Here is a 27975-nt window from a genome sequence, read left to right on the forward strand (position 1 = left end):
AGCCATCGGAAATATCGCAGGCTCTTTATGACTTCTTTTATTATTCTCTTCGCTCCGGTAAAGTACCAACACAATAGAAAGTTGTTCATGTCTACACTATAAAGATACAGAACATTTATTTACCAAAATATCATAGACCCATGTGGTCGAATATCATGCAAAATGGCGACAAGTACAAAATATGTGTACATATTTATGCGATTTCATACAATACAGACAACATGTAGCATACCAATAATAACAATAATCAACATTATAACAATAACATATGAATGCCATTGTAAGAGATTATATATCGTATATGCATATACTTATACATAAACAAACAAACACACACGCACACGCACACACACACACACACACACACACACATATATATATATATATATATATATATATATATATATATATATATATACTTATGTTGTATATCATGTAATATTTCTAAGTTCGAAAGGTTTGTATATTTACACACGTCAAGTTGTCTTAGGTATATATCTTACTCTTAGTTCATTATACAATGTGCATTCTAGAAGAAACTGGTATTCATCTTCCAATAAAGAACACAAACAGTGCATATACAATCATTTAGGGGCGTCGATTGCGGAAGGTTTTCGACACCGACATTCTAAATTTATTAACATTAAATTTGTTGAGATATGGTTAAAATCTAAATTCTAACACATTTTTTTTTTGGTAAAATATATTCCTTTTGCACATGTCTTATCTACTTTGTCAATTTTGAATAAAATTGTCTTTTAACCTTTGTTTCACTAAACATAAAATTGCATTAACATTTCCAATTTTTTGAGGCAGCATATAGACCAGACTTCAGAGCAGGTCTTTTGTGAGTGAACATTAATTTGGTTTGTTAGGATGATATTCCAAAACTGTTTACAGCATGTTGTCAACCTGTTTTTTTTATAATTCTTACTTTCATAAGTATGCAATAGTTTCACCCATTATTTAATAATACTCATGTATCTAATTGTCTTAAAACTAAGACGCCCTAAATCCCCGTACATGGAGTCATTTTGTGTCTTCTTTTTAACATCGAGAATACTTTTTCAGAATATTAAATGCACCCATGAGCATATTTTTATTGTACTTTTCTTGAGCCATAAACTCCACAGCTGTGTCATTTGAGCTGGACACTGGAGCTTTAGCGACGATAGTTAATAGGGAGACCTGGGGGAATGTTAAAAAATCTTCATCTCTTGAGATAACTAAGGCAGTGTTGAAGAAATACTCTGGAGAGTATAGAAAAATCCCTAATAAATGCAACGTGAACGTGGAATTCGAAGACAAGAACGTCGTATTGCCGATCATTGTGGTGAATAATGATGGGCCAAATCTCCTTGGAAGAAGCTGGCTTGAAAAAATAACGCTTTGCTCGGTAGAAATATTTTCTGTGAAAGTCAGTGGGGCAACTGATGATTATGATTTGAATGCGATTTTGAACAAATACGGTAGCGTAGTAATGAAGGATTAGGAAAAATAACTGGCGTGGACGCAAAAATCTACAGTGGCAAAGATGCCAAACCAAAGTACTTTAAAGTACGACAAGTACCGTATGCTATGAAAGAGAAAAAGCTTGAACGTCTATAATACGAAGGGACAATAACTCCTCTAGAGTTTTTTTCGGAATGGGCAGCGCCGATTGTACCCATTGTCAAAGGTTAAATCAATCAGGATATGTGGTGATTTTAAAGTAACAATAAATCAGTGTTCGAAGTTGGACAATTATCCGATTCCCAAAATTACGGATTTGTATGCTACGCTAAATGGCGGGAAACATTTTTCGAAATTGGACATGTCACAAGCGTACTAGCAATTCATACTTGAAGAAGATTCAAAGAAATATATCACAATTGATACACGCAAAGGTTAATTTGTGTACAACCGAATGCCTTATGTTGTCAAGGCTTGTCCAGGTATGTTTTTTAAAGTGCCATGGAAAATTTTCTACAGGGACTGCCACATGTTATTGTGATAGTTGACGACATTTTAGTCACAAGACGTACACGCAAATGGTCTGGAAGAGCGGTCTGTAGGGATAAGCAACGTTTAAAGAAGCAAAGCCATGGGACTATTCGACAAAAGCTTGTAAAGGTATTACTCACATACCGACTCACATCGCAAACCATACTTGGCGTCAAGATTAAGTGATGCCAAATTTCACTGAAAAGGTTCAAAAATAACAAGCAAATGAAAACCTATTACGATGCACATGCAAAAGACAAACCATTTCAAACTGGAGAAAAGGTTTTCGTGTCGGAAAGTGTGAAAACTCAAGGACACAGGGAGCAGTCAATAATCAAAAAGGCAAGGTTTCGTATAGAATGGAAGTAAACGATGGTCGTTTATTGAAAAACAAGATCATTTGCTTGACCGACACTGTGTTGTTTACACATACGAGCCTGAATTGGAGGATGTTATACCCCAAAATTCCAAATGCAGCTACACTCATGCAACAGCAGGATACATCCGAGAGCTTGCCAGAAGTACAGGATCCTTCAACTATCACCGATAATTCAATAGCAGCGGCGCAACCACATAAACACCGAAATTAACAGCTACAACACCAACAGTATTAACGACCATAACGCGAGCGAAAACCGCAAAATAATCCCTAACCATCCATATAAGCGTCAAGTGACATAACTGATATTTATTTCAAAAATTGATAGAAAATAAGCATATGCTATTATAAAACATAACCATGCATTCATAGGCATATGTTTATTATGTTATGTGAATGATTGTTTAAAAGAATCAACATTTCTTTGTATATCTACTTAATTTAACTTTGGAATGTTGAAACACTATTTTTCACAAAAAAGCTTATCTACGAAAGTGGGTTATTGTTGTTAACAACCACATTAACTTAATAATGTTCTGTTATTGGAGTATACTTGCCAACCCCAGGATTCAAAATGTTATCATACGTTATCACAACAAATTTTATTTCATGGAAGTTTAGTGTAATGTAAAAAAATGAACTCACAAATGAACTCCTCAATTAGACGGAAAGGATGTAATAATGTGGATAGACTATAAGTTGATTTTACTTATGGTTTGCATTGTCTAAATATATTATATATTCAGTCGTACTTTGATGCTTGTCGAGAATAAATGTGTAAAGCTTATGAATTTTTTTAAGTTAATACAATCATCATCATCATCATCATCATCATCATCATCATCATCATCATCATCATCATCATCAAACTTCATCATCATCATCATAATCATCATCGTCGTCGTCGTCATCATCATCATCATCATCATCATCATCATCATCATCATAATCATCATCAACACCATGAATACATGAAACAAATCCTAGACCTATTTTAAGAATTCAATGATTTCATGTACAGGAAGTCAGTGTTTACCTCAAAATGGCCGATTCAAGGAATTTCATTTGCTAACACAGGTACCAAAATATTTTGTTTAATTTATTTCAAGTAAATGTTATTAAGTTTAAATAAACAGGCTTATGATTTATATATGTGAAAGTTAATTAACTGTTAAGCATTTTTGAATCTATTTTGAACATTAACATTCATTTTTCATGTCACAATGTAATACTTTTTACCGAACTTAACAGCAATATGGTAATCATTGCATACAAAATTTGAAATACAAATTACTAATGATAATAATTATAATCATAGTACAAAAGGAAAGATTCATGAAAAAGAAGATATATTTCATAGTATATAAACTTTAACAATATACTTTGGACAGTTGCCAATTGTCTTGATGGTAAAACACATACTGAAATATGCTGTTTCTTAATAAGCGCCTTTCCATTCTATTATAAAAAGAATATTATTATCAATTTGGGTTTCAGATGGAGCAACAAGGGGATCTTTAACAATATACGTTGGACAGTTGCCATTTGTCTTGATGGTAAAACACATACTGAAATATGTTGTTTTTTAATTAGCACCTTTCCATTCTATAATAAAAAGAATATTATTATCAATTTGGGTTTCAGATGGAGCAACAAGAGGAACAAGTGATATCGCTTCGATTGTCCCGGGTGTTGGAGGACATCGGGGTGAACAGGCCTATGATCGTCAGGAGGAGGAGGACATGGCTGATGAGGGAAACAGCGATGACAACTGCAGAAAGATTTAAGGGTACAAATTCATTTTTTTTTCATTTTGGCAGCCAGAGTGAGGGAACTACAACACCTGGCATGAAGTCAGACATAGATACATTGGTGTGTCTTAATATTCCACATGTCATATTGAACTATGATGACTGGCAGCAGGGAAAAGATTATCTCCTGGCTGTAAAGACAGAACAGTTACCACCCCAGCACTGTTTGCTGCAACGGCTTAGACCTGACATTTTATTACCTCAGACACATATGGGACTACCAACTGATGTCATAGACAATGAGGGTAGAGTTTTGCATACACACATTCAGGCAGAAAACTGTAAATTTATTAGTCAATTAAACCAGTCAGGTGAAATTGTGCAGAATGGCCCATCAAGAAGCTGGAATGAAAATGATTTTGTATTTGCCTATTATTGTTGCACTCTACCACAAACGTGTCAGAACCTGTTCCGAAGACCCCGGCCAGGTCACTGGCCTAGACTTGATACACTGACCAAGGCTAAATACACTGGGGTGTTCCTTGTGCCACAGGGATATTCGGAGTTACCTTCGAGAACATCCAGGTGTCGCTCTTCTGCACTTCATATCACTCCATATGAACCATACTATCCACAGTCGAAATGGGAATGGAGGTTTTCTACATCAATGATGGAAAGATTACTGATGTTTGATATGAACACTGAACAGTGCAAGGCATATGTATTCATTAAAATACTAAGAAAAACCTTCTTATGTCCAATAGTTGGAGACCGTCTCAGTACATTTCACATAAAGACCGCAATGCTGTTCACAATAGAGACCTATCCATCCGAAATATGGCGCGACGACAACCTTGTAAAGTGTGTGATCTACTGCCTAACTACACTTCGCAGGTGGCTCAGGTTGAAATACTGCCCACACTACACTATAGATAGAGTGAATCTGTTTACCGGAAAACTATTTAAACATGAACTTCGCATTCTGTCTGCAATTATTTCATCGTTAATGGAATCCAACATGTCCTATATTTCACAGATAGACATGGATTTACTGGGAGTCAGGATGCTGCGTAACAGCAGTGGCATTCTTTCTGAAAGTAACGAAATAAAGCAAAACAATCAACTGATACTAAAACATCTGAATAAACATTACACTATTCCGATAGTAATTATGGCTCATTCTTACATACTTGGATTATTTTTGAACACTTGGGAGGACCTCAATCCACTATTCACAAAGCAGCTACACCGCACGTTACAACAAATAAACCACCATGGGACTGACTTGGAACGAGAATCAGTTTTAGTGATCATTCCTCTTTTGTATAGTTCATTAGCCTCCATCCTGGCCTCAAGGTGTATTCACTTTGGACAATCAATTACACGAGAAATTCTCCTCCTATATCGTATGTCTTTTGACTCTGACCTCCTGTCCAGTAGACTAAAGTTTGCCTCCTTTTCGTACTGCATTAAACAGTATGATGCAGCAATGATCTGCCTGACCTCCTGTGAGAGCTCTCTGGGGCCTGAAGTATGGCATTGTTGTACATGTAGTGGAAGGAGTCTTACCGAACATAGCAGTGAGTTCATGGACTTATATGAAAATTCAACCAACAATAACATGTTACGAAATTATACTTCAGTATGTTTACATTTTATACCTCAAGAACAGTGCTGTGTACCAAAGTTTTTGGTGTATGAAATGTTCAGAACTGTTACAGATGAAGACAGAGAAAGGAGACAGCCAGAATTGGAGTATTCGTGGATGGACTCGGCAGTCATTGACTGTGTTCCTTTTCTCCATTACTTGCAGTACCTCACGTACAGGCAACTGGACATGCATAATAGGAAACATGCAGCTCTGGAAAAGCTTGAAAATTATATATATGTGGACAGTGAATGTAATGGTCACATAGACACAGCCCTCAACATGCTGGGCAACTGCTATGAGCTTGAAAACATACTCGATGTTGCCTGGACAAAGTACGCCGAATCTCTTACAATCTACCCCAGAAACAATGCGGCCAATTGGCATGTGGCTAGACTATTTCACAAGTTCTTAAACAGCTAAACAATATCCTTCTGCTGCTGTCCAAACATAAGGCAGCACTGAAATGAACGAGGACTAAGCGGTTATTACACAATGAACGTCATTTTTTTTATAGAAAATAACATTTCCTGACCTTTCCCTAACCAAATCCCCATTTTTTCTTTTAAAAGTCTTAATTCAATGCTTTTATTTGAGAAGCAAAAGTATTGACCAATAGATATAATTTTAAGAATGTGAAATACCAACTGATTATTTTAAGTCCCAATAAAATATTCGTTGAAGTATTTTGATTAACCAACATGAATACTGCTCTAGCCTTATTTCCTTTTTTCTGTTTCCACTGCCCTTGATATCAATTCCCAATTTCCCCTGGATTTTACCCATTGCCAAAGTTTCCCTGACTAAATAAAAATACTTTGCCTTGACAGTTGAAATGAAAGGGACAATGGCATAAGAAGTTGACGATGATTGATAAACCCCACAAACGGTTCATAGGGAAAAAATAACGACACTAGCTTTTGTTTTGATCAAAAGTGGTTGGGAATGTTGACATTCCCTTGGAAAATCTTGATCAGTCTGCCCAAGTGCTGAGACATAAGACATACACAACAGTCTGATCTAAAGTCACAAAGAGAAAACACTTCCTTGAATCTGTTTTCAAAAGAGTAGATAAAAACTGTCATTAATAGTGTTTATGTTGTTTTTATTTAACAACAAAACATGTATTACTTTATTAATTTGTTAACAAGAAGGAGAAAAAAATTCAATGGTTTTTCACTGTACTACTTTCATCACAACGAGTATTCAAATTCTTTTGGCTACTGAGCTTGTTTCTGTAGTTTTCCAAATACATATTGGGCGTGTTCGTTAAAAATGTACGTTGATTACTGTACATTGTACAGACACCTATCTACAACCTGAGGTAAATCATGTTGATTTCTAGTATTAGGGTTAAAACAATATTTCAGTATCTCAGTTTCAACACTTTTATTGATTTGCCATTCTTTAATTCGTAATATTCTTTCGTAAAAAGTGTATTTTACAAACCAAACCCTGTGCGAGTCCCTCAAGTGAGAAGGGCACAATAGAGACAAAAAAATAAAAATAAAGATTACTTTTGATATATAGAAATGCATTTTTTTTGTATATAAACTTTGCGAAGATTAACGTTGGGTTTCCCGTGTGTGGTCAATGCCACAAAAATACCAAAGCAGTTGCTGCTCAATATCTTCATCCAGAAGTGATGATTATAGATACATTTGGTATCTTATGGAGATATACATTTGGATTGTATTTGGTGTTCGGGCAAGAGATTGTTGCTTATATATATATATTATGAAAGCTGTTTCCGCTCAATATCTTAAGAAAGAAGTGATGTGTATTGGTAGAAATTCTAGTAGCCAACATCACATGGAGCTGTACCACCAGAAAACATTGTGTTGGTGGGGTCACCATTACATAAAACATGAAAATATTTTTAGATCTATTACTTGACATGGTTAATACGGGCTTGAAGACAAACGCGAAGCGGTACGTGTATGCAAGGGACTACTTCTTTTTGCCGGAGTGATAGGCATTAAAAATTTTGGGCACCACTGAACCATGAAAATGAGAACCAGAAAAGCTCGTCATACATTGTTCATATAAAGCGCGTGCATGCCGGCAAGCAAATTGCACATGTTTAGGGCGGGGTTTGAGCTCCGTTAACCAATGAAAATCAATACGGAAATACCCGAGGTACATGCACAATCCACCTTCGGCACTTCAATAAAAGGAGTGGAGAACAGATATTATGAATACACGTCTAAAGAGTACTTCTTTTGACCGGATACTATAGTTCATAACTCTGAAATAATAATACAAAAATAACAGGGTTTGTCATAACAATTGTTTTTTTTTAACCCACATCTTAAAAAATACCGTTTAAACTGGATATCTAAATAATTAAGTTAAATGTATTTATGCGCATTTTACGACAGCTGTTGTAAACAATGATTTGCATATAGGCACATTGCAGGTGCGCGTGACGTCTTCCTATACTGTCTATTATATTGAAACTTTCATCATAATGCAATAACACGGATTTAACGTTGCTTTTACGGTGAGTTGTACTAAGAATTATACTTGTTATTGTAAATTCAATCGTTCATATGTTGCTGTTTGGACACCATAATGACATAACGTTGGTTTTTACGGAGGAGTAGGGTCAAAAAGGCCCAGTACCAGAAAGGCCCGGTCCAGAAAGGCCTGGGCCGTGGAAGTGGGCCTTTTTGACCCACAGTCGGGTCAAAAAGGCCCAGTACCAGAAAGGCCCGGTCCAGAAAGGCCTACTTTTAAATCAAAGGAAACACTTGTATTGTGTTTTAGGGTGTTGTACTTTGATAGGATTAACTGTGTTTGTCTTTAATGAGGTGATCATTATCGTTTCACATTATCAGTTGCGTTTGTGTCTCTGATATTTCACGGTTAGTAATGTTAGGCAGAAGAAGTGTGATAAAGATATATTTATACTATGTATGTGTGAAGTAAGAATATTGCAGTAAAAAGCTGAATGAACAGGCTTTAACGGTATACAACCATGGCACCAACGGTCTTTTTTAGTCGTTGTAGTGTTTAGTCTTTAGTCTTGTAATAAAAAAACAAATTTATTAATACACCAAAAAGCGACGTTTATAAATTGCCCATATATGTATAGCTGAACAAGTATATTGCGTTATCTGATGTATTTATGAACCATGTAAAAAAATCACTATTCACTTCAATGTAGATATTTCATGAAAAAGACGTATGTAATGTAGAGAATATATATTACAAAGTCCTGTATTTGATATTGTTTATTAGGTGTTTATTTTAAGTCTCTATGACATGTATGCCATAGGGTCCATTGACACGCATTTCACACATTTCAGTAAAGGTGTTAATATTTGACTGGTATTTGGCATGTCACATTGGAGATATGTGGTAATTAATACACAAAACAACATGTTTAAGAAAAAAGCAATTTTGATAATGTATTTTAATCTCGTGTTTTCAATTCACGAAAATGTTTTATTCAGGAATTTCCCTTGCTGCGTATCGGGAGGCGACAAAGAATGAGGCGGGGTTGACGTTTGTGTGCCGTCCGTCTCTGCAGCCATCCACTACGGATGAAGATGAAGATGCCGACATGCCCACGCTAGAACGGACGGTGAGTTAAATATTTACCGTATGACTGTTGGGAAAGAACTGAAATAAGATAGATATATATTTATATGTAGGGATATATGGTGAATAATTTAGCAATCTCTGAAGAAATAAAAAAAAATGCAGATGCCAGTGAAAGAGAACGCCGACGACGATTCCTCGATGCCTTCTCTTCACCCCAGCGTTTTACCAGACGACTCGGCGTACACGTACGACACATTGCTCGACGATGACACCACAGCATTGAGTGTAGCTGACATGCACACCACCAGAGATGAGGTAAGATAAGAGGCACGGGAAGACAAAGCAGATGCCACTGGTGTTCGCCCTCATGAGCAGGCGAACAAAGGCAGACTACGTGGAAGTTTTCAACGCCCTCCTTAGCAAGTTGGGCCAGCACTGCGCCGAGGGAATCGTTTGTGACTTCGAGAAAGGTTTGTTGTCTAAAAATAAGTTTGTGAACACTTCCATATGAATTTGAAACGCTGTACATTGAACAAGTCTGAAAAAATGTATGTTCTGTTCTGTATACATTTACGCTTTGTGTGTTAAATACATATAACAATTATACAAATATGTTCAGCTGTCTGACTGGCCGTCAGGGAGGTATTTCCCGGAAAGGAGATGAAAGGGTGCGCTTTTCATTGGTCGCAGGCGGTTTGGCGGCACGTGCAGAGCGTGGGACTGGCCGAGACTAACGCCGTAGAGTCGGCGTTTTCAACTACGTTAGGATGCTGCTGGCTCTACAGTTCCTGCCTGCCAGTCACATCCGCCTTGCCTTTGATAAGCTGACAGAGACGGCGACGACCGAAGCCACCCGTTCGCTCACCGCATACATTGAGAGACAGTGGATGACGAATCCCATCTTTGCGGTGGAGGATCGGTCCGTATTCAGACATTAGCACCAACAACGATGTCGAAGGTTTGTAATACAAAAACAAAATAAAATATTTAAATAATACATTGTATTAAATCAAAAGCAAAATTTCAGTTAATATTGATTTTAATCAAAATATATTTTCTTTATTTCCAGGGTGGCACAGCCGTATCAACCAGAAAGCCGAAGGGAGTGGACTGGGGTTCTACAGGATCGTGTCAGTACTTTGCCGGGAGGCCGAGCTTGTGCAGGTGGGTGTAGAGTCGGAGGACTTGGAGAGAGGAGGCAACGTCAGTTGTCTACGTCAAGACAACGCCGTAAGTACGCTTGCAGACGAGTACTTGAATGGAGACATTAGGACTTCTGATCGAGTACCTAGGAAGGATTGGAGATGTGTATCGTCTGCAGATTTAATTTGCTGCCACATCTACATCACTATTATTATTCTATCTCTCCGTCAGTAATCTTGTTACATTGTTAAACACATTGACATTGTGAAAAATGTATAATTATGCCTGTCAATAAAAAAATGTTAATGTAACGCCGTTTGATTTTTTTCTGTACCCACTGAAAATGGTGCAGTTCCGAATTCCTGAAATGATTTAAACGATTAGTTAAACTTTTTTTGGTGCTAAATTGTGACACAGTCCCTTTAACCATTTAGGCCGACATGTAGGCACTCCTGATCTTTTACTGCTGCCACGATTGTCGGTAACCTGAGTGCAATTATGCCCAGTGCGGTGATTAAACACACCACCGCAACCGGAAATCTATATAGCTACTCAGAGCTAACTGGGCGGCTTTTCCTAACCAAAACACACTCCAACTATTTCAGCATATTGACACATGAATAATGACCCAGTTTAAAAATTAAAAATGTTCATTGAATTAATATTTTTGTCATGGCGGAGTGGGGCAGATGACTCGCGAATACTTTAAGCGATAAAGATGTATGAATGAAATTACAGAAAAAAAAACACTTCAGCACAAATAATGAAATCAAATGTTTAGTAATTCAAAATTTGGTTTACAGGGGAGGGTTTGGGAGGTGTTCCCCTCCCGACAACCATCAAATTTGGCATGTTTGACCTGGTTTCAACAAGCATTATAAAAGGCAGTGTTTCTTTTTGGCAGAATTACATGATAACACTAGAGCTACGCCTACAGTGTCTTACTGGTGATTGTTTTACCAAGGTTTTCAGAAGGATACCTTTAGGCGAGATGAAATGTATTGACATGTCTCGCTTAAACTGGCACATATTTCCGCACATAATTTCTTTAAGTTAACCTCTTTTCAAAATTATTCAGTTGAAGGCATGTATAAGCATGCAAGACAGTTTTAGACAAACTCTTCCCTACAAAGTAAAAAATGATATTTAAGTAATTAATTATTTAAATAGGGTGGGTTCGGGTCCTTCCGACAAGCAATGTTAATACTACCTTTTTTTCTCAGGACTGCATATAATCAGAAAATGCGGGGTCATCAGTTCAGCACAAAAACAGTGGCGGTTTTTGCAATATTTTTCAGAAGTTTTTAACATGCTTGTAGGTGTGCAATTTCTCTTCCTACTACAGCTGTTTCGACTTGAGATAGAATATGGTCGAGAAATATCTCTTCTCAATTTGTTCTTAAAACACAGTCTTTATCAATTACTTAAAAAGGGATATATATTGTTCATGTAAAATTAATTAACAAGACATTTACAATGCCAGCTCTAAGATAGTAAAGCATAGGCATAGCAAAAATCATTATCATTTTTATTATATATATATATAGTCACGTTGTGGGATATGATGGTGGTATGTGGGCTCTTATTTTTTTACCCATAAACCATGTTCTTTATAACTACCCTAATTTACCCTCACCCTTTTTCATTGCCTTATCTAATGCATAAATGACTAAAAAAAGTGTTTTGACCCATAATCCAATCATTGTAGAAGGTCCCACAACCCAAAATCTAAAAATAGATTTTCGTTTCGGACGGTAAAATTTCAGTTTTCGCTCTGTACTGTATATACAATGTCCCATAACGCTTTATAGATGATCCCACAAAACGATGAAAATATTAAAACTAATATTTGTTTATTTATCATTTATAATCTTATTCTATATTTTATTTTTTGTGTTTGGATGTCTAAAAAGTAGCAATATTTGTTACAATTTTATTTTTTTCGTTTACGATTTCCCTTGTCACGTGACACATTCACAAGCAAAATGGCTGTTGATGACATTTCAAGAGAAGTGAGGAACGAATCCAAGTGTTTGATGTGCCTCTCTTGCTATCAGACTATGCCACAATCTTTTAAAGGCTGCATGGATAAAACGAGGGTATGTCATAAGCAATAGATATGAGGTTTTGAGAACAAGTAGTGGTGAATACATTTTGTTTAAAAATAATCAATTCAATTAATGTAAATACCTCCGCACATCATGTATTGCATTGAAATCTAATCTAACAGTGATCCATGCATGTTTCGCCAAAACTTTTTAATTCATACACCAAAGCGGCGGAAAAGTCGAGCGCACTGTCTCTGTGACAGCTTTTGTTTTCAGATATTCTTAGAAAAGGTTGTGCAATTTAATTATATCTAAAATAGGCAATCAAAAGCTGAAGTTCATACTGAGACATGGAAGTAATTATTATTATATTAAGTTATGATATTAATTATATTAATATTATATTAATGACGGAAATTGTTTCTCAACCAATATGGCAGACTCAGGACAGAGATACATACAATTGTTAAATTATTTCAAAGTATCCCTGATCTCTTATAATTGCAGCTACTATATATATATATATATATATATATATATATATATATATATATATATATATATATATATATATATATATATATATATATATATATATATATATACAGCTAAGCACAGCCATTATAACCAGCATTACAATGTCACAAATTACCTTCATTAGCGGTATTTATGCCAAGAAAATGTATAACGATTAAGAAATAGTTACTATGAACCAATCATTTGCTCGTTTCAGACTTCAGCTTGTAGAAAGATAGGGAAACAAAACAAAAGAGTTTCAATCCTCTGGACATCCGAAATGATACAGTCTCTAGACAGTCTTTGGAGCAACCGAGGACCATGTGGCAAATCTGATACAAACCAGGGGGTAAAAGCTATCAGGATCTGTAGTAAACAAAAAAGTGTGCCTTTAAAGCAGGATGCAGTCAGCCAAATATGATAACATCCAGTTGGCTACAAACTGTCTGTCAGGTCTTGGATGGCCATACGCTTTAGTGGCTGTCAAGACATGTGGCTCACAACAGCAGCACCCATAAGTTACATACATGAAACTGTACCTCTGTCATTTTTACCACAATATGTTAAGAGTTATTTTTCTGTTCCATCAGTGTCCTCTTTTGACTAAAGATTAGCTATATTTTGGCATTTGTTTACATGTATCTTGTGAATTTGTGGCCACGTAGCTATTATTTAAATAAAACCTCATAAATAAATGCTCTTTTTATCTGTACACAAAGAACATGTGTTTTTTGTTTTGATCGTTAAAGTCAAATGAGTTAAACTTGAGAATGCATTAAAATTAAAAAAAAGGTCAACCTGTTATATATTGTGTCTTCAAGCTGCACTCTCACAGATTTACCGTTTTTCCAACTTTTTTGTCTTGGAATAAGAGTTTTTTGGCGTAAATACCTGCTTACCAGTGATGAAAGACTGCAGACAAAAGATCAGATAGCAGATTTTCATATTTCCAATACAAATTTAATGTTTTATGGCTTAAACTCAGAAAACTTTAAGAAAATTGCATAACACATCAATTTTGGGACGGAAGTATGAAAAGCTGCGATCTGATATTTTATCAGCAGTCTTGTATCACTGGTTTGCAGATATTTACGCAAAAATTTCTCGTTCCAAGACAAAAAATAAAAAGTTGTCAAAATCTGTGAGAGTGCAGCTTTAAAGTTGTATGAATATCACAGCATGGAAAATGGCCATTAAGCCATATCTACCAACTAACCAATATCCTAGACAGTCTGGAGTACTTTCGAATGAAGTATGTGTATAATTATGCAGAATATTCAGAAGTAAAATATAATACTAGTTTGAAATAATATCTTTATTATTTAAAAACAAACTTAAAGCAGTTGAAATGAAGATTTTTCTAGCCTTCATTTATGGGTCATTAGTACAAACATCCTTTAAGGATTGTTCTTATTTATTAGACCATGACCAGATGGAAGTTGATGTTGATTATGATGCTGATGATGCTGACACTGGGATTGAAGATGACGTTCCCCACACCATCACAGAAAATGATGAAATGGACATGGACTTAGATTTTGAAGGTGCTTTTGCATTATCATTTTTAGCTCGAATATTCTAAGAATAAAGACAGCTATACTACTCATCCTGGCGTTGGCGGTGGCATCGGCGTCGGTGTCACACCTTGGATAAGATTTTGCATGTAAGCACCTATAAGCCATTATCTCAGTAAATACATAGATCTTGCATTAAAACTTTGGATATGTATTCCCAACTATCTTACCTACTAAATTAATGAAGTTAGATAACACTTATTTGAATATACTGCAAATAATTCGCTTTTATTATTTGACTTAGAAATTCTGCCTGTTTTGCATGTAAGCACACAAGTTAATATCTCAGCAACTACTTGATGTAGTGCATTGAGACTTTATACAATGGTACTCAACCATCCAACCTACTTAATTAACCAAGTTAGATAACTCTAGTTTGCATTTAATGCAAATAATTGTCCTTTATAATTAGGCTTAGAAATTCTGGTTACGGTTTTGCATGTTAGCACACATAGGTTAATATCTCATAGACTACTTGATGTATTGTATTCAGACTTATACAATGGTGCTCAACAATCCATTCTACTTAAATAACCAAGTCAGATAACTCTATTTTGCATTAAATTCAAATAATGACCCTTTTTATTTGACATGCATAGAAGTTCTGGTGTAGGTTTTGCATGTAACCACATCATGTATTGCATTGAAACTTTATACACAGGCTCCCAACCATTCAACCTTCTAAATTAATCAAGTAAGATAACTCTATGTATTATTTGTGGTACATAGAGTGATGTCCCCTGTGTGGTAGTGTTTACTTTTTGGACTCGAGAATTTGTGAAATAAAACGTGTTTAAATGCATAAAAATGTAGATTAAAAAAGTGGAATAAGGATATAAACTGTAAGTTTAAGAGAACATATCATTATACTTCGGGTGAAAATAGAAAATAATGAGTTTATAAACTTTTTCTATTGGCAAACCATTGGGTCGTAAATGTATGCATTAGTGCTAAAACCGTGTAAACTGTGTATAAGCGGTATGTAGATAACTCTGTTTCGGCTCAAACGCTATACCCCATTTCCACGCTGACTAAATTTTAAAATACACTGCGCAACAAAAATAAGGTATGGAAAATATTGATACGCGAAAACGGGAAAGGGAAAGTGAAAGCAGTGTAAGTAGCATTGGGGAATTTGATGCGAGTGTTGAAGTGGCAAAGTGTAGCACTAGCAAACAAAAGAAAAAAAGGGGAGAAAAGATAACCAGGACATAAAAAAAAAATTCGTTACAGTGGAAGAAGAAACCACACTCCAACCAGAATCAGAAGACGATATTGCTTTTTTAGAATCTTCGGACAGCAATCTGATTAAAATCCAAAAAGCACTTAAAGAAATAAACCTGAAATTAAATCAAGCAGAACATAAAAAAGAAGAGTACCTCAAAACGGTTGTTCCTGAAATTGTCAAAATAGTAAAAGAGGAGATGACAAAAGCGTTTGACGTCAAAATCGACAATCTAGAATCTTTGAGATAGAAAAATCAAACGATGTGCTAAAGAAAACTATTAAGGATCAAGAATTAAAGACGGAAAGGGAAGCAGACCAAACGAAGCAGGTGATTGTTGATCTGGAAGGAACAATTGTCACACAAGCAGGTTATATCAATGAATTAGATCAATATGGGAGAAGAAGCAATTTAATCATATCTGGGATCAAGGAAGGGTTAGGATCAAATGCGGAAACACCAGAGGAAACAGCACAAACGGTCATAAAAACGACAAAATCAAGGGCCTAGATATGGCTTTGAAGGATATAGACATGTGCCACAGACTCGGGCGCCCTAGTGACAGAGCTAGGCCAATTATCGTAAGATATATTTCCAGAATGGACAGAAACACCTTATTAAAACGAAGGAAAGAGCTTAAAGGAACAAATATTTATGTAAATGAGGACCTATCAAAGCTGAACAGACTGGTGTTAAGTCACACGAGAAGGCAACTCTCCGAAAATGAAAGTGTGTGGGCAAAAGAGGGCAAACTTTACTACAAAAACAATACAGGCAAAATTTGCAACATCCGCTTCCGCGAATATAGAGACTGGACTGGAATCCCATGGCCTCGACTTGTGCACACATCGGCAAGCAACGTGTGACGCTATCTTTAGACAGCAGTATACTTACAGCAAGTTCTACTTCGTGAAAACCGTGATGTGTCATAACATTTGGTATGCGTATTCCAGTTAATGTGTGCTCTTTAATTATCAATAGCAAACATTCATGATATCATTTTTGAACCTGAACAAAGATGTTTGATTTTTTTTTTAAAACAGTTTTCATGAAATATCGCAACAAGCTGTCAATCTGCACAAGACAAATTTATTCCTTCTTAAACAAAGCAAATGTAATGCTTATTTAAAACTGTGCACTCGTATGTATTACAGCCTGCCGCGATTGTTCGTGAAGACACTGTCTAATATTTAAATCGAAGACTGTACAAATATATAGACTGGAATAGTTGTTAGGCTTGTAAAATGCCTGATATTATCTCCCTTTGATACTGTTAAAATGTTTTGTTTTCTTTGGGATTTTTGTAAATGTCTTTTTTTGGTATGATATATTGTCCAAAATAATATTTTTGTGATTTGTAATTCAATTTATAGATATTTCAAAAATACTTAAATTCAACACTGTAACACCCTTTAATTTGACATGCTATGATTGTGAACTTTAAGTTTTAAAATATGCTTTGCCATGTTACGGAAAGGTTTATTTTATTCAGTTTTGAACTATCATCATGTGTAAGTGTTTGTCAATTTATTCTGTTAGATGGAACATTATATGTGTATCGTTAAATTGTTGAAAACGTTTTTAACAGCTAAAACGTCGCTATTGTAGTAAGTACATGTTAAAACATGAAACATTTAAAGCAGCAAATATTTAACACAAACGTATACAGTATTACTTCCCTTTGCAATTGTTTCTTAAGTACATGTTTAAGTAAAGCAGCAAATTGTTTCGGATAATATCTGCGTTAAGACTGATCATTGCTTATAATCATGTTGTTTTCTCACGAAACGATAATTATCATTACTTTCAGAAAAAAAACAACAACAAAAAACAAACTTTACAATATATATTTTCACGCGACAACACATTAGTAAGTAATAGCTTGATTACATCACATTGTATCAAAATAATTCGTTAACTGCCTGCATGACCGTGTCGGTCATCGAAGAAGCTCACGACTTGGTCAATGATACAAGCGTATTTATATATTCTCACAGCCTTGTACAGTCTCATCATACTATGATTCAAGGGTTTGAAAACCTTTATAAGGAAATTACTTGAAGGGATTGGTACTGACAAAGGCCTCGGTAACTTAAATAAATTATGAAATAACAATTGTATACTTTCAGAGGGACATTTTATTTCGTTTTGTTTTTTCGGAAATGCCCTCAGACAGAGTATTACATCTTCATATATTGACAATCTAAAATAGAGTCTTTCACTTTTAAAGACATCGACAATACCACAACCATAATACAAGCGTATTTATTTTTCTCACGGCCTTGTACAGTCTCTTCATATCATGATTCAAGGGTTTGAAAACCTTTATAAGGAAATTACTTGAAGGGATTGGTACTGACAAGGTCTCGATAGCTTAATTAAATTATGAATTAACAATTGTATACTTTCAGAGGGACATTTTATTTCGTTTTGGTCTTTTTCGGAAATGCCCTCAGACAGAGTATTACACCTTTATATATTGACAATCTAAAATAGAGTCTTTCTTTTTCAAAGACATCGACAATACCAGAACCATCAGTTATATAATATTACTCACTAAATACGTGGTTATAAATGAAGACGATGTCATGTAGTGCTGATGAATCATCGTCAATATTATATCACTACCTTGTTGTTGATTCCGAAGCTCATACTTAAATGCCAAGAGGCAATATTACCACTGTCACTTTATAAAATGCCTTTTCCAGTACAATTTAACTTTACCTTGAGATGTTGATGGTTTAATTATTAGTTTGACAGTTGACGATGTTTTTAGTTGTTTGCTTCTTAAACATATTGCTACTACCCTATGGGGTTGATACCCACAACAATTATAATGTCTGTAACTTTGTATTGCATTACCTCTATTATGCATTATTATAATGTACTATGTCATAAACGAATGTCATTACACATAGAACATACTGCAATACTAACAAAATGTATGTATAGCACGTGTTAACAATCAACTTAACTATCGATCTAATGAGTTTGCCATTCTATTTATATTTCTTTACAAATGTCATTAGTATCTGTTTTTACATATTAACCTGTTCTCTGTTATGGCTAGATTGTGTCGTAGGACTAAGACTTTTTTATAAATTGGTTAAATGGAAACACAAATAGTATCATTAAACGTTCGAGGTTTAGGTAACATAGAGAAACGAAAACAAATATTCGAATGGACTATTAATAATAACTATGATATCATATTGTTGCAAGAAGTACATTGTTCCAAATTATCTAATTCAAAATGGAAACATGTCATGCTTGGAAGGGACCCTGTTTTTTCAGTGGAAATAGTACAAACAGTAAAGGAGTTTCAATTCTTATAAATCCAAAAGCTAACATAGACATACACACATACACAGAAATTATAGAAGGTAGAATCATAGCCTTAGACATAATTTTAAATGAAAAGGAATACACCATAATAAATGTATATGGACCTAATAACGACGACCCGACCCCTTTTGAAAATTTACAAAAAATTCTGCTAGAGAATGATGAAAAAACCTTTATCATTGGTGGTGATTTCAATACTGTTCTACACTGTACACTAGACAAAAAAAACCGGTAAGATGGACACTCACAAAAAATGCAGAAATACTTTAACAAATATTATAGATTCTTGCGAATTAACCGACATATGGCGTTTAACGCATCCCACAAAAATGCAATATACCTGGCATTCGAGTAGTAAACCTCATATACACTGTCGACTTGATTACTTCTTAATATCAGATAATATGTTAAACTACATAAAGAATAGTTATATAAAACCAGGTTTTAGAACGGACCACTCCGTTGTTATTTTAACGATAGATCATTTAAAAAGTGAAAAAGGCCCAGGGTACTTTAAATTAAATAGCTCTCTTTTATTAGATATAGAATATCAAACAAAAATAAGAAATTGTATCCGTGAAACAATAAACTTAAATAATGAAGCAAATCCAAATACACTATGGGAAATAACAAAAGGTTCAATCAGAAATGAAACAATAAAATATGCATCACATAAGAAATCAATATTACAATCTAAAGAAAAAAAACTAATAAGCGATATAAGTTATATTGAATCAAAACTAGACAAAAGTTCATCTGACAATATCGACATCATCACGCAAGAAATGATACAAAAAAAGAAAGAACTAGACTATATTCGCAGTAATCAAATAAAAGGAAATATTTTAAGGGCAAAAGCAATACACGTTGAAAATAATGAGAAAAACACAAAATATTTCGCAAACCTTGAGAAAAAACATGCAGAGAAAAAAACAGTGTATAAATTAATAAACAATGAAATAGTCACAGGCGTAACAAATACACTAAAAGAAGAAGTCAAATTTTATAAACAACTATATAAAAAAGACACAACCTTAGATGAGAATATCAGAGCCTTATTTCTTAACGATAATAATAACAAACTTTCCGAAACTAACAGCAACTCCTGCGAAGGCTTACTTACAATATATGAATGTGGAAATGCACTAAAAGACATGAAAAATAATAAAAGCCCCGGTTCGGATGGTCTCACAGTAGAATTCTATAAGATTTTTTGGAACGATATTCAGAAAGTTTTAATAGACTCTTTAAATTACTCCTTCAGAAATGGTCATTTAACACCACTTCAAAAACAAGGTATAATCTCTCTTATTCCAAAACGAGATAAAGACTTAGAAAACCTTTCAAATTGGAGACCAATCAGCTTATTAAACACTGATTATAAGATAGCAACGAAGGCAATTTCGAACAGAATAAAAAAAGTTTTACCTGAACTTATTGATAACGAACAAACGGGCTTTATCAAAGGCAGATATATTGGTGAAAACGTTCGTCTAATAGTTGAGGTCATGCAATACCTTGAAGAGAATATTATGCCCGGACTCCTGTTTTTCGCCGACTTTCAAAAAGCCTTTGACAGCGTCGACCACTCTTTTATATTAGACAGTTTGAAAACTTTAAATTTTGGCTCGGATATAATACATTATGGACAAAACTCTTCTACAACGATATACAAAGCATAATAACGAACAATGGTCATTTGTCTGAAACATTCCCAATTGAAAAAGGGGTAAGACAAGGATGTCCACTCTCATCGATTTTATTTATTATCTGCCTACAAATACTGTCTAGCAATATAAAACGAGATACCAATATTAGGGGAATCAAAGTTATTAATACGGAAATCAAACAATCGCTTTTTGCTGATGATGCAACTTACTTTATTGATGGTTCTGAGAAATCTTTCGAATCCTTGATCAAATCATTAGAGTCCTTTTCTAAATGCTCTGGCCTAAACCTCAACATTAATAAATGTATAATCCTAAGAGTGGGAACGTTAAAGAATACTACAATTAAATTATGTCAATCTAAATCCTTTATATGGACTTCAGAATATGCGACAGCGTTAGGCATCACATTCTACAATAACAAGCAACAAACAATCGACACAAATATCAACAAAAAGCTAAACGAACTACATAAGACATTAAAACAATGGGAACATCGAAAACTAACTTTGTTGGGTAAAATAACAGTTGTAAAAACGTATGCGCTACCAAAGATAATATATCCATTTACCGTGCTGGCGAATCCAAGCAAACCCGTTATTGAAAATGTTAAAAGGGCTAGCTTCAATTTTATATGGGATGGGAAGCCAGACAAAATAAAAAGACAAATACTGTATCAAAATTACGAATATGGAGGATTAAAACTAACAAACATTGAACATTTTCTTGACTCAATAAAAGCGTTATGGGTTAAACGATACTTGGATGATAATAATAAAAGCCAATGGAAAATCTTCTTTAAAAATAAACTGAAAGCACATGGCAACCAACTAATATTTGAATGTGAAATGGATAAATATTTCATTGATAAAGTGTCAGGACAATGTGCATTTCTGAACAATGTGCTTGAAGCATGGAGCAAAATAAAACAAGTTTACGATCTAAATAAAATAAAAATAGCCAAAACAGTTATATGGAATAACAAAAACGTCCAAAACCTAGGAAACACACTTTTCTACAAACATTGGTATGAAAAGGGTATAAAACTTTTTGAACACATTTTCGATTATAGAACCAATAATTTTTATGTTTTTAATGAAATTGAATATCTATACGGCATAGTAAACACCGATTTCATAAGATATCAGACCCTCATTAAATCTATTTCTGCAGAAACGAAACAACAGCTGATAAAAGATGGAATTAACCATATAAACGGCACGTCGCTTCGAGAAAAAAATGGTAGAATCTAGGCAAAGAAATAATATCCTGTACTTAATATTGAACAAAGCAACAATTTCATCGCCAGCTTCAGAATTAAAATGGAATGAAGCCCTGGAAGAAAACATTGAGTGGAAAAAAATATACTGTAATATATACATATCTACAATAGATACTACGTTACGTAGCTTTTACTACAAATTTCTTTTAAGGACAATACCAACCAACAAACTGCTTTTTAAATTGAAACTTGTCGATTGTAGCTTATGTACATTCTGTAACTCGGGTATTGAATCTATTGAACATTTATACTGGGAATGTTACAAGACACAACAATTATGGAATAAATTAAACAACTTCATAGCTTCAACAACAATTAACATAATTATAGGTAAACGCGAAGCTTTATTGGGAACAGTGACAAAAAACAAATACAACAACATATGCAACTTTCTTATTATTCTTATGAAATTTTATATACATTCAACCAAGTATAATAAAAGAACACTATCCTTTGATGCATACTTGACGTATTTGAGATTAAGGATTAAAATAGAAGAACAAATTGCGTTGAACAATGACAAACTTGAAACTCACAACAAAAAATGGGAAGTACTTAAACATACAATATAATTTAACAATAAAAAGACACAATTAGCCATACAAAGAACTCTTAGACTTAAAAAAACAACAACAACATTAATGGAATCTAATACAGGGGACACCAATCGTATAAACATCATACGATCGGGTGTGTATGAAATGTGTATGTGTGCGTGCGTGTGTGCGCGTGTGGGAGCGAGTGTTTGTGCGTGTGCATGTGTGAGAGCATTATTGTTTCTGAATATATGTATTTCCTATCAACATACATAGATATGTTGTATATGTTGAGAATTTAAAACTGTACTGATATATGTATCTATGTGAAAAATAAATGAGAATTTTTTATTATTTTTTTTTCCCCTTTATTATGCGACTTCTTAATTCTGGTAAAGGTTTTGTATGTAAGCACATATATAGGTTAATATCTAAGCAACTACTTGATGTACTGTATTGAGACTTTATACAATGGAACTCAACCACCCAACCTTCTTAATTAATCAAACTATATCTTGCATATAATATAAATTTTGCCCCGTTATTATTCGACTTAGTAATTCTGGTCAAGGTTTTGCATGTAAGCACATATAGGTTTATATCTCACGATCTACTTTATTCCATGCATGTTTCACCAAAACTTTTCAATCCTTACACTGAAAAGCAGCGGAATATTCGAGCGCGCTGTCTCTGTGACAGCTCTTATTAAAGCTGAAGCTGTAAATGTATCTAGGCTTTTCACATATGTCAAAGTCCTGTGAAATCGGGTTTTCATCTGTCTATTGTTTTTCTTTCATGTCCAAAGACTCATGTTTTGTTATTGCTGACCGTCTATCTAGATTGTTGGCAAATTTTTAAGTCTCCACCTCCCAATTAAAGAATGCTGTATCAACATGAGAAAGATGTTACTGCAATTCGCCCATCATATTCAATTATCGATGAAGCTGAAGATTTAGAGTAAGATAAAATGAAGTAGGGGGGCTCTTTTTGAAGGAGACTGTTTTTTGGTTCTGTAACATGCTCAGATTGAGGAACTGATTCACAGGACACATCTTTCCTGAGTGTAACCAGTATTGATTTCACCACTTTTCTTAAATGCCTAGTGCCAGGCAAGCGAGGTATTGGTACAAACTTTTTATTTGGTCTGACGCAGCCAGGGATCGAACCCACTACCTTTCGCTCCATATGCGTTTATTTACCATTTTATATACACCAATTGCCAAGTTTTATCACACCTTATTTACTATTCTTTTATAACCTTAACCCAAATTTACAGTTTAAACTTGCGGGTAAATCACAGATTTGACAGCTTGTCTAAATAATTTTGTAATAATCTCGGATAAAAAGTATTAAAATTAAATACATTGTTATCAGATTTATCCTACTAAAAACTGAAAATTACTTCTAAAATTTCTAGGAATATCATAACAGCATTTAAGTAGTTCACATTATAGTTAATTTAATTTAGTGACTTGAGGTAAATTGGCATGATGAATGACTAAATGTCAGCATATTGTCCCATATAAATCTTATGTGCAGATATATGTATGCTATGGGACTTACCATATAAAACATGTTGCTGATATATGTGCAGATATATGTATGCTATTGGACTTACCATATAAAACATATTGCTGATATATGTGCAGATATATGTATGCTATGGGACTTACCATATAAAACATATTGATGATATATGTGCAGATATATGTATGCTATTGGACTTACCATATAAAACATATTGCTGATATATGTGCAGATATATGTATGCTATGGGACTTACCATATAAAACATATTGATGATATATGTGCAGATATATGTATGCTATGGGACTTACCATATAAAACATGTTGATGATGTATTATGCAGATATATGTATGCTATGGGACTTACCATATAAAACATGTTGCTGATATATGTGCAGATATATGTATGCTATTGGACTTACCATATAAAACATGTTGATGATGTATTATGCAGATATATGTATGCTATTGGACTTACCATATAAAACATGTTGATGATATATGTGCAGATATATGTATGCTATGGGACTTACCATATAAAACATGTTGATGATGTATGTGCAGATATATGTATGCTATGGGACTTACCATATAAAACATGTTGATGATATATGTGCAGATATATGTATGCTATGGGACTTACCATATAAAACATGTTGATGATATATGTGCAGATATATGTATGCTATTGGACTTACCATATAAAACATGTTGATGATGTATTATGCAGATATATGTATGCTATGGGACTTACCATATAAAACATGTTGCTGATATATGTGCAGATATATGTATGCTATGGGACTTACCATATAAAACATATTGCTGATATATGTGCAGATATATGTATGCTATGGGACTTACCATATAAAACATATTGATGATATATGTGCAGATATATGTATGCTATGGGACTTACCATATAAAACATGTTGATGATGTATTATGCAGATATATGTATGCTATGGGACTTACCATATAAAGCATGTTGCTGATATATGTGCAGATATATGTATGCTATTGGACTTACCATATAAAACATGTTGCTGATATATGTGCAGATATATGTATGCTATGGGACTTACCATATAAAACATGTTGCTGATATATGTGCAGATATATGTATGCTATGGGACTTACCATATAAAACATGTTGATGATATATGTGCAGATATATGTATGCTATGGGACTTACCATATAAAACATGTTGATGATATATGTGCAGATATATGTATGCTATTGGACTTACCATATAAAACATGTTGATGATGTATTATGCAGATATATGTATGCTATGGGACTTACCATATAAAACATGTTGCTGATATATGTGCAGATATATGTATGCTATTGGACTTACCATATAAAACATATTGATGATATATGTGCAGATATATGTATGCTATGGGACTTACCATATAAAACATATTGCTGATATATGTGCAGATATATGTATGCTATGGGACTTACCATATAAAACATATTGATGATATATGTGCAGATATATGTATGCTATGGGACTTACCATATAAAACATATTGATGATATATGTGCAGATATATGTATGCTATGGGACTTACCATATAAAATATGTTGATGATGTATTATGCAGATATATGTATGCTATGGGACTTACCATATAAAACATATTGCTGATATATGTGCAGATATATGTATGCTATGGGACTTACCATATAAAACATGTTGATGATATATGTGCAGATATATGTATGCTATGGGACTTACCATATAAAACATATTGCTGATATATGTGCAGATATATGTATGCTATGGGACTTACCATATAAAACATGTTGATGATATATGTGCAGATATATGTATGCTATTGGACTTACCATATAAAACATATTGATGATATATGTGCAGATATATGTATGCTATGGGACTTACCATATAAAACATGTTGATGATGTATTATGCAGATATATGTATGCTATTGGACTTACCATATAAAACATATTGATGATATATGTGCAGATATATGTATGCTATGGGACTTACCATATAAAACATATTGATGATATATGTGCAGATATATGTATGCTATGGGACTTACCATATAAAACATATTGATGATATATGTGCAGAAATATGGTGGCTTATGAGACATTCCTTATAAAACATATTGATGATATATATGCAGATGTATGGTGGTTTATGGGACATTCCATATAAAATATATTGATGATATATGTGCAGATATATGGTGGTTTATGGGACATTTCATATTAAATTTATTGATGATATATATGCAGATATATGGTGGTTTATGGGACATTTCATATCAAATATATTGATGATATATGTGCAGATATATGGTGGTTTATGGGACATTTCATATTAAATTTATTGATGATATATATGCAGATATATGGTGGTTTATGGGACATTCCATATCAAATATATTGTTGATTTATGTACAGATATATCGTGGTTTATGGGGCATTTCAATTGATTTTTTAATGCATTGTTCCCCTTGCGTTAAAAAAATGCCTCCACATGAGCAAACCAACGAAGGGCATGTTATAGATGAAAACTATCATCTGCATGTATGTACAATAAACCCTCAAAAGAAATACTTTATGTCGAAGACAACATAGTTATAATTTGCTCCTGTATTAAATTTTCAGATGGCTGTCAGCAGCTACACAAACAAGAGAAGCCTTCCTTGAGTGTTCAGAAGTAAGTTGCCAAATAGATCACGCTGTCAATTCAGATGTCAGCCATAACTTTAGTTTAAACGTTATATATTTAACAATGATTGTGAAGAAAGCTATAATAGCTTATACTAAGTCACTCTCATTGGCCAATGTTTCGCGAGAGTGTGGTCTTGTGTTGTGGGGGAGTACCTGGAGAAAACCCACTTGTCCGGCTTGGTGACCACTAACCAAACTCACATGCTCCCAGGCCGGGAATCAAACCCAGGTCCCCTTGGTTAGAAGCTAACCACTGTGCTTTCCAGACAACCATAACTTTATTACTGTAAATACGACTTTATAACTTCTCATAATTGGAGACCTAATGAAAGCTGAAGGCCACATTCTTCATGATAATTGGTCAGAATTCATGTTATTCTTCTGGATTATTTTACTAGGTAACTTGTGGCTATATAATATATATATATTATGCCTTGAGTTTAAGCGCCAACTCAAGTTTTCTAATCTTTTAATAGTGAACTGATATTATTTATTTCCAAATAGATTGTAATGTACTGGCTATTGTTTCAAAGCTCTGAAGTATTTATGTATATATATCTTATGTCATTCATGTTTAATCTTTTTTTTTTATTAGGTAAAGAGAAAAATCAAGCAGAACCAGGACGATCCAAAGCTAAAGCAGGACAATCCCTGAGGCTTGTTTCAATGTCTTATCATATACATTGAAATATTTCAATAAAGGCAATCTAGCAACTTTAAACAGAGTTTAAAAGTTACTTATAAAAACACTAAGTATATTACGTATTGCAAGATTTGAAACAATGAGTAAAAAATACCAGTTCAACTGAGGTTAGACCATATCTTTTATTGTAGAAGACAAGTCTGTGTTGTGAATTGAATTTTAATTACTCTGAGACAACCCTGTTTTGTAAACTGAATTGAATTTAAATTACTCTTCAAACCTGATACCCTGCAAACTGTTTTTTTTCTAAAGTCCTTAATTTGAGGTTAGGAGAAGATGGGGATATTATCCTCTTTTCTTGAAATGCAACATTTAAAAACCCAATACATAAGTATAATACTGTATATATATATATATATATATAACCTGGGAAGAAAACAA

General features: G+C 34.0%; 1 protein-coding gene, 1 long non-coding RNA gene and 1 pseudogene across 2 annotated transcripts; all 3 read left to right on the forward strand.

The window, feature by feature from the left end:
* Positions 1-3414: 3414 nt before the first annotated feature.
* LOC128245046 (uncharacterized) lies at positions 3415-7105 on the forward strand. Its single transcript, XM_052963256.1, has 2 exons — positions 3415-3439; positions 4007-7105. The coding sequence occupies exon 2, from the start codon at positions 4007-4009 to the stop codon at positions 6182-6184; it is 2178 nt and encodes a 725-aa protein (XP_052819216.1). The 5' UTR covers positions 3415-3439; the 3' UTR covers positions 6185-7105.
* Positions 7106-9206: 2101 nt separating this feature from the next.
* On the forward strand, positions 9207-10687 carry LOC128243993 (uncharacterized; annotated as a pseudogene).
* Positions 10688-14385: 3698 nt separating this feature from the next.
* On the forward strand, positions 14386-27692 carry LOC128245048 (uncharacterized). Its single transcript, XR_008263042.1, has 3 exons — positions 14386-14561; positions 26826-26877; positions 27487-27692. It is a non-coding gene; the product is annotated as an uncharacterized LOC128245048 (long non-coding RNA).
* The last annotated feature ends 283 nt before the right edge of the window (positions 27693-27975 follow it).

Source organism: Mya arenaria, chromosome 8 (genome assembly GCF_026914265.1).
Source record: "Mya arenaria isolate MELC-2E11 chromosome 8, ASM2691426v1".
NCBI lineage: Eukaryota > Metazoa > Mollusca > Bivalvia > Myida > Myidae > Mya > Mya arenaria.